Here is a 13,500-nt window from a genome sequence, read left to right on the forward strand (position 1 = left end):
CGTCGTTTGTACTCTTTCCGGTGAGTAGTCCAGCGTGTGCTGGAGGCAATGGAAGGCCTGTGACTCCCCTGCGGTGCTCCTGCCAACCTCACAAGTCATTTTCGACGACGTTATAGAAAATCTATCGTAATAATAATTGTTTGGACGTCTATTTATCACAACGGGCGAGCCAACTACCATATGATATATCTATACCTCTAAAATATTCGGCGATTTTCATAGTCGGACACATGACTCAGTAACTGCCAATTCTAGCACCTATCTCCCCGAGGACTGGCTCCGTGTGTCGGTCCGACTGTCGCGCGGCGCGGCCCCCCGTCGGCCGTCGTCCGTCCGACTGTCGTCGGCGCCGACGGGGGGCGGAGCCAGACGCCCCGCGGCGGTCCGCCCCCGACCGTCGGCCGCGACAGTTGGGAGCCGTCATCGGCGCCGACGGAGAGACGCGGCCGACGCGCCGCCCCGCCGCCGCCGACGGACCCGGCTGGGGTCGATACTCGGTCCATCGGATGGAGAAATGGTTTTCTTTCCGGCGGTCTTTGGTGGTTGCCCAAGGAGCAGTTTGATCTCTATGAATAGGCAATGGGATAACCATGGATCCTTGCATCGGTAACACGACAGACACAATGAGCATTCTACTCTCGCTGTGCGAAAATGGGCTGCTTTCTGTTAGAGACGCAGAACCTTTTTCTTTAAGATCACACGGTGCGTAATCGAGCCTCTGAACACTTCCTGAAATATTGCATCTGGAATGGGTATTGGGTAAGCTGAGTTCATTCGCAATCATGCCCCGGTTCCCGTCTCTTTCCCTCTCCTGCCTCCCTTTCCCTGTAATCCCCGACCATGTCTGTGTCATCCAAGTCTCGACTCCTGTCTCCCTCCTCCCTCCTCGCCGCGGAGACGGCGACTTCGCACGCCAACTCTCCGTGATACGTACTCGATGTACCTCATGTACTATGCCAATAAACTCCGTGTGTGTGTGTGTGTGTGTGTGTGTGTGTCCTCTGTTGACGTCGCCGGCGTGTGATGATCCGATACGCACGAATTTGGGGCACAATCGCTCTCTATCTAAATTGGTCCGGAGCGCACAGCCGCAGGAGTGTCGTGTGGCGCAGATGGTGTCTTGTGTCCTCTTTGTGAGCGGATAGGAGAGAATGAGGAGACGCCGTTCTCGCAACTTGTTAACGGAGTTTGAGATAATTAATTTCGGACTATGATGCGATCAGAAGCCGAAATGCTTGGCTACCGTGGACGTCCGCAGGATGTTCGTAGCTTTCTCAACGCTGTGAGCCGAATAAATAGGCTAAATATTTTGGCAGCTATATGCAGGTGCTTGTTGTGTTCTTTCGGGTGGTCCGCGGATTCCTGAGGGGGCGGTGTTTCGGGCGGCCGTCACGGCGCTGAGGGGCGTTACGGGCCTGTCCAGCGTGACGCCCGCGGCGGGTGACGTGACACCGGCTCGGCTCGTGTGACGCCTGTCACTCTGGGAGGCCGGACCAATTAAAGAGGCCCGGTCGTATTACAACAACAGGCGGCGGCGGCCGAGCGAGCCGGTGTCGGCTGGGGTCCCTGACGCGTGTCCGCTCCTGGCTTCTGAAGGAGGACAGGGCAGTGGTAAAGTAATGTTGGGGCGGTGTACTGAAAGAGGCGGACTTGGCTGTCGGTGTCGGGGCTGGCCCCTCAGCAGACCTTTGGGTTATTGGCTCTGGCTCAGGTGGCCCTTAGAATGACGGCTAGCGGATGTGCTATTTTTACGAACTGATGGAGCTTTTCTTTCTTTGCTAAGACCTAACTCTTGATAAGCTCGGCTTAGCGATCTTCAGAATTAGGCGCTGATAGAATCAGCTGTGCTAAAATCACGAAATTCAGCTTCTTGCTCTCCACTTTAACCGCCTTAAAGGGACAGTATCATCGAAAAAAAATCCATGTATGGAGCTGATTTTTTTTTTTACTAGCATTTCTTATTTTTCTGAATCAGAAAAACATAGTTTGAGGACCGAACTCGGTGAAAAATATTGCAACCACATTTCATTTTCATGATTCATTTTCATGAGCGAACCACCACTATACAAGCATGGCCGCCAGTTTGGAAGCATGCAAAATTACTACAGAACTGGCGCAGATAATACATTATTGAGGCTACGCTTACGCGGTCGTTCTTCTGATTGAGTTGTCCTTAGGGAGAGGTAGCCTTAGGTATTGCCTTTAAAAATATAACGTGACAATTGGAGGGAGTGACAATTGGACGTGACAATTGACAATGGGAGAAAATATCACGTGACAATCACGTGATAAACGTCATACATTGGAGGGAGATTGTGATTCAAGCTGGAGGAATTCCTTTGTTGAGCCGCTAGAATCCGAAGGAAACAGCGGAAATTGCCTACGACTATTTAATGATTTTAACGGTGATGAATAAGTGCGAAAAACGTTTTGGCTTTATAAAATTTGATGAAATGACCAGGGTAAAAGTTTTATTACTGGCGGTCAATTCAAAACGGCGCAAACATTTAAACAGTGAAGATAGTGAAGCACGATTCAAAGTGTGGTACACCTTTCGTACTTTGAGCGGCGATAGCGGGATAACGGTGTGGAGCTTCGAGGATCGGTCTTCAGTTCCCGGACCAGAAAGGTGGGGCCTATGCAATGTCAAATTTCATCAAAATGGTGATACTGTCCCTTTAACTCAGAACGCTGCCTCCGTAGTCCGTACCTCCCTCCTCTGCACTGTCTCCCCATCGCTTCGTCCCACCGTCTATCCTTCTCTCCGCCTCTCCCTTCCCTCCTCTGTCCTCTTTCCTTTGTCCTCTCTCCTCTGTCTCTCGTCCCTCCATCTCGACGGTCGATGACAGAACGGACTGAGGTGAGTTTGTTGTCACAGCCGATCGGTGTCGGCGCCGTCGTCGATCCACTGCCGGCTCTGACTTGGGTGACCCTGACTAACCGAGGCGCATTCGATCAGCCAACATTCGATTGGTTGTTATTGGATATCATTAGCAACAGCCAGGTAGTGGCTTGGTTTTATTCAGGAACTTAAAATGCTGTCATGAAAGCTCCAGATGCGTTTAGGTATTTACACAGATCGTTCTCGTTTGAACTTCAGATTGAGTGAATAAATCCTGTGTTTATCACTATGCTCGATTATGTTCGTGTAGTAACCGATGTATTTTGTGTATTTCAGGACCAGGCGGTATGCTCGCAGATCGGCAGTCATTTAGAGACGCTGGTCTTCACCACAGGAGAGGAGCTCTTCTTCCTCAAGGAGCTCGATGTAGATGTAAGTATTTGTACTTTGTGCAACATTTCCTCCACAGCACTCTATAGACTGTTTTCATGATTTATTTGCTCTATTAGTTTAAATTTGCCGTAGTTTTTCAACTTAGATCATTTTGCGTCGATGCGCTACCCCTGCATACAGGCAGTGTGGCACTGGCCCACAACTAAAAGCAGAATTCAGAGCTATGCTCTGATGTTTTGAATTAAATATGCCGTTTCTGTAGAAACTTAGTGCGTAGAGGCCTGTCTCTCGTCAGGTGATGTCCTTGGCCCAGTTCGGCCCACGTTTACACCGCTGCAATGCCGCCAGTATGCCGGTCGGCGAGCCGTGGCCTGCGTGTGCGTAGATTAGGACTCTGTGTGATTGATGTTAGCAGGAGGTCCACTGAACACGACTGTTTGTTTAAACTGGCCAGTGTGTATTGACTGGGTGTCATCACTGCCATCATACGTACCTCCCAGAGTGTCAAACAATGAGCGCTGGGCACTGTATCGCTATGGTTGTGTCGGTGTTGAGGGTCTAGCGAAATTTAATTAAATTGATCGCGTCTTTAACGCAATTAACTACACTCTCGTAATGGAAATCTGGTGGTTTATCATACAATTGTTTCCTTTTAGACGAACTACATCAGCGCTAGCCGGATCTGAACTTGATGATGCATGTCAAATCGATTCCCATTTCCCGCTATGACTTTCTGTAGTGCCGTTTCTGTCACCTACGCGCAATGTCGTCCATCGTGGCTTCAATAATTGCTACAGGCCTTTGGACAGGACGTCCATGGGGCTCGCTAAATCTTTTTAAACCAAAAGTTGCTTATGTTCTATTGAGCCAGACTTATAAGCATTCAACTTTGAATCTCATTGTGGTTAGGGAACAGCGTTTTTGGCGTGTCTCAAGTCTCGACTATTTCCCTGCCTTCACCGCCGACCGTTGCTAGCCAGCGCCCCCGACTGGGCTGCCACCTAGCTCAGCTCTTGTTTCAATGTCTGCCGATAGAGGACAGGGCTGCAGGCAGGCGCCGCAAAGCGCTGCTGCACAGTTATCTCAGCAGTGGAGTCGGGACTCGGGAGTCGGGATATAAACTAAATTGTCTTTTGTTTTGCCTTTTCAGAGTCAGTACCCTACCCATGTGACGAACATAGACGACTTGCACACAGAGGACAACAACCAGGACCTCAGGTAAGTGCACTGGTGGTGCGATGTCCACGACACTTTGTCGTCGAGTTTATTCGGCTATTCTTTCTTACTCAGCGAAACACAGCGCCCACAGCGCCCCAACAATAATTCACTTAGCGATTCTCATTGATGCTTTTTTTCTTCTTTAATTCTTCGAGATGTTTTTTTTTTTACAAGAGCTTTAGCCTTAGGTATTGTCAAAACTTTAGATATTTTTGCATCGACTGAAATGAAACATCCATTGGCCTCAACTTATCTTGTGTCATGTAACCATTAACAGTTTTGTTTAGTTTCGAATTTATATGCTTGAATGTTTACAATATCATCAAACTTAACATTGTACCCTTTAGCATCACCCTCTACCCTTTCATAATGCAGTGGTCAAATGTACCCCTATTGGATTACATTGCATTATACCATGACCTCTGTTATAAATAATTCAGCAATAAATCATCTCAAGACACTGCTGATCACACAGCATTTCCGGCAGTGCTAAATCAATCGGCGACCCATCCATAGGCAGCAGTTGACTCAGCACGAGTCACCGACTGTACCCTTGAAATGACAGATTGCTGACCGCTAGTCCGAGCCCCGGTACCGTATTGATTAAACCCGCCGGAGACCAGAAGCCTGGCCATGAACTCGTGCACTGCTCTGTCGGCTGGTCACGTGTCTCGAGTCATTAGCGGAGCATGAGGTCACGTGTCTGTCATGTGACCAGACACACCTGGATTGGCCTAATCACTACCTGCATTTGTGTGGGCCTGAGAGGTTTAGATGGGTATATCGCGGTTACTATGCTTTAATCGATCGCGCAAAAACTTTTTACATAGCTTTCATTAGTCAGGGGCTGGTCCGCTAATTTTTCAGTTCCGGCTTCATTGATTTGGAAGTGGGTTATATCCTGGTCTGAGGCCTGATGATGTAATATTCTTTGGCTTGTGGTGAATGACTGAAGTCTGTCAGGGATTGAATGTCGGCAGTCGGCCCGGCCCCCGCGTCAGGCTCATACGCGCTGGTTGGGATTACCTCATCGATAACATCACGCGCCCGAAAAGCCTCTGATGCGGCTGCATGTGGCTGCGCCGCCACAACAGCTGTGTTTTCGCGATGATTAATGGTGGTGTTTGCATATGTCAGAGAGCATAATCCCGGCTTCAGTGATCCGTTGGCTGTCATCGGAGGTCCGTGATGGGAGCGGCAGACAGCAATCGCGTATGTAGGGGCGCTAGATTGTACTGGTATGCAACTGCGGTGGTATTTCATTGCAGGATGTGTTGGGGACAAGATACTTATTGTTTTTTTTTTATCGTGATTCGGGACGAGCGGACATGCATGCTCTGCACTCGGCAGCCAGCACACCGCAAAATTGTCGATCAGTGCAGACCGTATTTGGTTCGGATTCTGGTCGCGGAAATGTCTCGGATTCAGATGCTGTCCGAACTATCATATTAGATGCATTTTTTGGACGTAGTATGACGATCTTTGCGATCTGCTGATCTCTGTGGATCCGGCTCCGGGATCACTTCTGTCGATCGGCGGTCACATTCCGGGGAAATGGGCACATTCCGGGGAAATGGACACATTCCGGAGTCCGGACATTCCGCTCTGGATTCGACCTCAGTCAACCCTTCATGTAACCTAGAGGCACCGGCCACCGTGTATGGGACATGATTGAGGTCTGAGTTTTGACCGTCTTTGATTGCTGAGCGTTGTCCGGTCGTTGATTTAATTTCCAATTTTTTAATTCAATTATTCCGTGTATGAAAAAGATTCGAAATAAAATACTGACATTTCGATCTGCCTTTCATTAATTTAATGTGCGGTGTATCATATCATGATCTCATCACCAACAGAGAGCTCTTATTTGCTTATCGTTTTTCAACAATGACTTCGTTTCAACTCAAGTCATTGTAGCGGCTTGAGGAAGGACCTATAAGCTGTAATGCTGCACCACCAGCATGTGTTCCTGAAGCTCTCCAGTCTCCAAGCACTGTGTCCGCACCATCTCAGAAGCTCCAGCAAGCTCAGCGTCGGTGCCCGTGCCTCCCACCCTGTCCAGCTCCCGCCCAACAGAAATCATCTCCTCCAGCCGTGTCCCGGCCCACCCGACCCTCCACTCAGAGAGGTCGCCCCGGTCGGCCCGCCGCCCCCAGTGCTGCCGACCGGGTTTCCGGGCCGAGCCAGTTCGCCGAACAGACTCCCACCACCGGCAACTGCGCAGCCGCCGACTCCGTCCCCATTATCCGGCTATTTGTTTAATTGTATGCTCATTTATTCATACACGGAGTGGTGTGGTTCGCAGGAGCAGGTCGTGGCTTTCTGTTTGGTGGGGTCGCGAGGTCGGGAGGGCTAAACAAAAACAAAACACATTTATGCTTGGTGTTGACGTTCATATGGTGATTTGACTGATCGTAGCTATGGGTATAGTTTTATTTCGCTATAATTCACACAGTTCAGAGATTTGTGCGAAGTTTCGCACGGGGGCATGCGCCCATTGTACGATTAATGGATAAGTCGTGTTTTGCTCCCGGTTTAGTATTATTCTGGTGCACTAGGATTGTCACAATCTGACGCTAAGACGTGCCAGATGCTGCCGAGGTCCGGGTAGGCCCCCCAGTTTTGGTTTTATAGTGTTGAGTTGTGAGCATGGAAAACGTTGTAGGTTTTGTTATCAGCGTGAGATATTTAAGTGCTAAAGGAATGTTTGTGATCTTTCGGTATCTTCCGCGTCATCTTGGTCCGGCGCTGCTGGGTTCAGAGTTGTTACAGGCCGCCTACCTGAGATGTTGTGTCTTAGCTACAAAAATTCAGAACGGGAGCGCATTTGGAATGTCCTTCCGTAAGTCGGATCGCAGTGCATCGTAACAGGCTTTGGGGGCAGCTAAACGGCACCCAGCCGTAGAAAAGACTCCGAATTCACTCGCCATTCTGGTCAGGTATTCATAGTAATAACGACACGAGCTGCACGTCATGGGGAGTTTTTAGTTTGGGGGTATTTTTCTTTTTTTTTTATAAATTTTGTCCGAACCTTTTGATGGGAAGGATTCACAAGGACAGAGCCACCGCTAAGCGAAGCTTGTTGCGATGACCCTGCCCTCTACCCTCCGATCGCGCAATTCCAGTTCTATGGCAGAATTTAGAGTCCAAAGTTTAACGTGCGCACAAAGCCGCGCACGGCCGGTCCCCTCACTGACTTCGCCTGGCTACGGCCTGCCACCAACCGCAACCATACCTGTCAGGAGGCCCATAAATGTCGAGCGCCCGTCGCGCTTCGAACCCGGACTGTTATAACCGGGAACGCGTGCTCTCACCACGCGGAGTCCAACGCTCTAACCAACTGAGCTACGGGACCGGCAAAGTCTGGTTTTCTGAAGTTCATGGCTGCGGTAAGTTTAAAAGCCACCGCCAACCAAAATTAAAGATGTACCAGCATGGATACATTACTCAAGTGCGCAGTTTCATGCTGGGACACTCCCGTTCAACATGCCTCAAGGACCGCGGCTTTAGGTTTTATTTCATTGATTGTATGTGGCTGCGTAGTGCGTACATTCCTAACCGAGATGCATAAGTGCATATCTGAGCTCGTATCACCCAGCTAATGGACGGAGTTACAAGCCTGTCGTCTGTCTAGAATGTGGTGATTATTCGTAACGTGCTTTATAAATCACGTGTTACGCACACGCATTATGCATGCTACATACCTATGTAAACGTACTACACATGGCGCCCTCGTATAACGTTTGACTCGTAACGTCTAAAACGCTGTGTGTCGGTCGCGTCTGGCTGCGTAGATGCAGGTTTTTAGTCTAACCACATAAGGTAAACCTGAATCTACAGTACGCCTTGTCCAGATTCGGAGCTGTGCACGCTGTCTGCTCGGGCGGGCTCAGGTCAGCCAACACGTCCAATGAATGATGCATGACGTCTGCACCGGTCGCCGCCTTCTGTGACGCGGGTGGTTGTCTGCGATCAGTTGGGGGAGGGAGGGGAGGCCCACTCTTGACTCAATGGGGACGCTGCGGAGCGGTGGCCGAGCTGTATGGATTGTGTTTAGAGTCGTGGCTTACTGCGGAATAATTTTACGGAAAGCTTCAAGCTTGGATGCGGGCCGTAGCATATAAGCTGGCATGTGAAGCGTGAAGCGTGAAGCGTGGCTCTTGGGGACACGATTCAGTCCACTTGACTCCCTTATCCTTTTGTCATTTTTTTCTATACCACAAATTTCGCCAATTATGGGCCTATCCAAAGAAGCTACCATTTCTACGACAACTCTTCATTGAAACAAGATTATGCCACCAGCAAAGCATTCGCCACTAAAACCATTACCTTCTAACGTTTTCCCATCGTCCGTTTCAGTAACTACAACTTCCTTGCGGACGGTCTGGCCAGCACCCTGGGCGTGCCGGCGGCGCCGCTCGGATACAGCTTGGCGAGGAACAACGTGAGCGCCGACATAGCGCGCAAGATCGCCTTCCGACACCGCAGGGTCAAGGAGCTCTACAACATGTACAGGAACAACGTGGCAGGTGAGGCGGCATGATCGAGGTGGAGGGAAGGCGATGGGGAGTTATCAGGTAGTTTATTGAGGACTCTTACGATCATGACACTTCTCAACAGAAGTAAGAATAGGCATTGCAGAAGAGGAAGTGAAACTGTGACGTGATGGCAGCTAGAGTCCTGCGTTGCGGCTTTAGTACTTGGTAGACCGTTCTTCCTAAATGTGCGGATGAGTTCTGGGCGGGATCAGGACTCCGCTGACCGTGAACTGTGGGTCATTCATCGCTGACGCACCACGCCAGCGGTGGAGGCGGCGGCGGCTCAGCCTCCGGCTCCCAGCTGCTAAGCCGTCTGCTGAGAACGTCTGCTAAGTTAGGTTGGACTGCTGGGGCCGTCTGCCGAGCTGCTGGGATGTCGGCTGAGACAGAGGGACTACTCAGAAGGTGGATAACTCGAGGCTTGAAGTCATCTGGGAGTTATATGTCACTCACTGCGACCTCAGCCGCTGACTGGTGGGCGGTGGGTATGGCTGAGGATAGTGAGGAAGGCAGACTGCTGCTGCAGGCGGTTGGTAGAGGACGGAGGAAGGAGGGACTGTGAGAACTCTGTCCACCAGTACTCGGTAGGCAGAGGGTGGTTGACGTTGCATCAGCCATTAGGCGGCTATTCTCTGAATCGCTGACTGGGGTATAGGTGGGTGGTCGCCTGTCCTGTCCCCTCTGGAGACTGGATAAGAGGGAGGGGTGACCTGAGAGCGATGAATGAGTGGATTAGGAGGCGAGAGGCTAGTGGCGGCGCTTGGCAACTTGAAGTCAATTGGGATGTGTTGCTGGCCCGAAAAGAAAGATTTGGCCAACAAAAGTCCAGCTGACTACTCAGCCGCTTCTGCAACTGGGTAATGACGTCCTGGCGAATCAAGTCCGGCCCTGGGCCCATGACAATGAAATGACGTTTCACGAATGCCGGTCTATCATGACTGGCACTCGCCAGACCTGCTGCAAGTGATGTGAGCCAACCGAACTTACGGATACGGCGGCGGTCTACGCGACACGTCACCCGCGTTTGTCCAGGCTACTCACGTACTGAGACCAGCCTTGGACGATAGTTCACCGTTTGACCATCAGATGGCAGGCAGGTCGGATGTCCCTTGCTGCAGCGGTAGAGAGGTGCTCTGAAGAATTAAGCCAGGAGTTATGCGATATCTGTATTTTTTATCATGATGGAAATCTAGCCAGGACAATGAGTAGCCAGTAAGCGGGCGTAGAATAATAACGGCTTTGCTCCTGACATTGAAGAAGCCCCGGACTTGATCCGGAAATAGCTAAATGGAATTTCATTCATCACCGAAGAATCCAAGCTCAGCATGAGTTGTGACTGCACTTCAACGACTTCTCATTGACAGATAATGAATCGCCAGCCCCGGCTGGATTTTCCCGTTCGTCTCGGCAACAGCGGATTATGCACGCTGCATCCGCGCAGTTCATCAGACAAGGCACTCGCTCGTTTAGCGGACCTGGGACGGCCCGACGAGTTTATGTAAATCCAATCGATGCGCGCGGCTCTCCCGTTCCCCTCGGTCCCCCATGTCGGTCAGAATCGGTCAAGGTTGGTCAGTTCGGCCGTGACCGCGGCCCGCTGACCCTCCGTCTTTTTGCAGTGCGCGGCTATCTCGGCGCCGGTGTCGCCATAAAAGCGTCATCCCTCTGCCGCTGACGTGGTCCTGTCGAGAGCCCGTCCCGTCCCGTCCCGTCTTGGCCCGTACCGTGCGGTCCGTCTGTCCCGTCCATCTCGTTCCCACGCCGCCCGATCCATACTATACAGAGGCAGAATGTTCGGCTGGTCGGTCAGGGTGTAGTACGGAATAGAGAGGGTCTTCGAGGGTCGTTTATTCGGCCGGCATGTGTGGCACTTCTGCGCGGTAGTTGAGGTCAATACTGCGCGGTAGTTGAGGTCAATAGTGAGGGGTTTCCCCATTTAGTGACCTGATACGAATCGCAGCATGGGTCGTTAAAATGACCCTCACTGTGATCCGTGCCCATTGCTCAATGCTCATCTCTAGGACCCATCTCTGGCTGGTATACCGACCCATCTACTCTGCACAGTGGCAGCAGGAGCTGATGATGTCACCGCTCCGTGACGTTACCGCGTCATGTGACGTCACGGCCAATAACACGTCACCACGGTCACGCCCAGTTGACCGTTCATGGAAACGGAGATTTGTATTTCGTGATGGATATTTCCAGCGGCTTCTAATCGTGATTTTATTGCGACGGACTGGCTCTTTGTACACAAGCTTCATGCTTATATTTATATTCATTCATTCTCTAGAGTCGCTATTCCTTATACATAACCTTCCCTTGGTGGAAATAACCACTCGCTTTGCTGAAATCACCTGTTCAATACACCCTTAAAACAGCAGCACTGTCCGCTGACTGTGTAGTGTCTGATTTATCACCCATCGTCACCCAGCGTCCCTGACCGTGGCGCGGCCAGCGTGCGCTGTGGGTCAGCAGTGACAAACGGTGGCCATATTCGGTATACGGCGCTACCCACTGTCTGTGAGGCTGGACGGTGCAGCGAACGGTGGCCCGCGCAGGCAGGGGAACCGATAGAGACGGTCGCCTCCGTGCGGCGTGCGGACAGACCCGGCTCGAGGCATTGTTCGAAATTTGAGAGCTAGAGGGTGGCTAAGAGTGTGTGTTCTTTGCTTCTGTTATCGTCACGTTCCAGAGCAATCCAAGTTTGGCTTATGACGACTTGCTGTATTATGGAAATTAATTCGTCTTCTCATCCGATCAGTACGTAGTTAAGTTTATATTCAATGAACATCCTTGGATTGAATGGATTGAACCATCCTTTGTCCGAGCTCGTATTCAAATGTTTGACCATGGACTAACACAAGTACGTTATAGCTTCTTTATGCTTATTCATCACCCACATGTCTGTTGAGACGTAACTCCTGTCCTGATATTATCTGCTGGGTAAGTTAGAAGCTCAAGTAGCCGTGTGGCGTGTCCGCCCACGCGGCCTTCGTGTTCATCTCGACCGCTTTATGTTCCTTTCCACTGCTCCTGTGTCTGCCTGTCCGTCAACTGTTGTCCCAAGGCAGACCGAACTGGATAATTATCATGCAGCCCTAGTGATATTCGGGTAGGGATGAGGGACTTGAGACTGTCCTCTAGGTTGCAGGTCTGGGTTTTAGCGAAAAGGATCGAATAGTCGCCGCAGGACAGCAACCTTGGGTTGGCGTATGTCGCGGTCTGTGTCTCTGCGGTCTGACAGTGACCACTTCTGAAGCTGCTAGTGTTTGTCGGGGAATCGTTTGTGGCGCAGCAGGTCGACGTTTATGACGCAGAAGGGCGATGGTCGTGGCGCAGTAGACGATCATTTGGCGTTGGTTCTTGGATGACCAGCAGACGGGAGGTGGAAGTTCCACAGGCTGGTAATGGCTGTGCGACGCTATCCATGTCTTTCGTTGAAAACTGGTGCTCGGTAAAAGAACAAAGTCACGGATCTTGGTTTGGATAGAACAAGGGAGCGGAGTCAATATTGACGAGTTTGTCGGCGGAATAAAGATTAGCCGTGACTGTGCTTGTCTCACCCTGTTTGGTAAAACAGACGCCTTCACCGACGCTGTAGCGGATTTGTAAATGAACCGGGCTGGTAAAGGTGCCTCTTCAAAATCTGGCGGTTCCAGCGTCGATTCGTTAGGACAAAACAGTATATTTGTGATGCCCGGCAAATAGTGGTTGTTGGTTCAAAGCATCCAAGTTCGGACAAAACAGCATTAGAATTCGCGGCACATCCGGGCCGCCCGCCGCGTCCGTCTCCTCTCCTCACCCCATACCCATCCCTCCCGTCTCGTCCCTGTCATCCCGTCCGCCCCCCGCGGCGTCCCTCGCTCCAGACGACACATCCGTCACCACCTGTGCCCCCGCAGGGTGAGCCTCCACAGCTGCCCGCACCTGCACCGCACCGGCCTTGGGTCATGACGCGTGCGCAGGATGGACCCCGCTGGTCCGTCAGAGTCGTGCCGGAAGACGGTGGTTGCGGTCAGTGTGCGCGCTTCCTTCTGAGGAGAGTCGGGGTCAGGGTGGGAGGCTGCCGGGGTCAGTGTTGACCCCTGCTGCTGCTGAGTGGGGGTACGGAGAACTTACCGTGGGATTAAATCTTACCGTTCCCTGGTGTACCTACCACGAGCGAGGCCAGCCATCTGATTGATAGGTAAGGAGAGACAAGAGGTGCGAACGACCCGGGGCTGGCAGAACCGGGTGAGGTCAGCGATGACGTCACAGTGGTCAGCGGAGTAGCGATGGGGCGCAAACGGGACGGTTTGCGTTGCGGCCGTGTCCTGACTCGTGACAGTATACTTGATCGTATTTATAACTCTGCCGCCGCTGTGACGTGCGAGACCGCCCGTATGGGGTAGCCCCGTGACGCCCAGCGGCAGTTATTGATGGAATTCATGGCGGATGTTGTGTCAACTCAACAGGCATCTCACGGCCTTTCGGAATGTGGATTCGATTCACATCAAACCGAATATTTTTGTA

At 51.3% G+C, this 13,500-nt stretch overlaps 1 protein-coding gene across 2 annotated transcripts in view; it reads left to right on the forward strand.

Annotated features, from left to right (window-relative positions):
- Positions 1-13,500, forward strand: part of LOC122389321 (eyes absent homolog 2-like) — a 118,467-nt gene that overhangs the window by 68,189 nt on the left and 36,778 nt on the right. For both annotated transcript variants that reach the window (XM_043381208.1, XM_043381209.1), the window contains exons 10-12: positions 3,179-3,274; positions 4,386-4,453; positions 8,810-8,979. In XM_043381208.1, coding sequence (XP_043237143.1) covers positions 3,179-3,274; positions 4,386-4,453; positions 8,810-8,979 — 334 coding nt within the window. The remainder of the gene's footprint in view (positions 1-3,178; positions 3,275-4,385; positions 4,454-8,809; positions 8,980-13,500) is intronic.

The sequence above is a fragment of the Amphibalanus amphitrite genome, unplaced genomic scaffold (genome assembly GCF_019059575.1).
Source record: "Amphibalanus amphitrite isolate SeventyFive unplaced genomic scaffold, NRLGWU_Aamphi_draft 000354F_arrow, whole genome shotgun sequence".
NCBI lineage: Eukaryota > Metazoa > Arthropoda > Thecostraca > Balanomorpha > Balanidae > Amphibalanus > Amphibalanus amphitrite.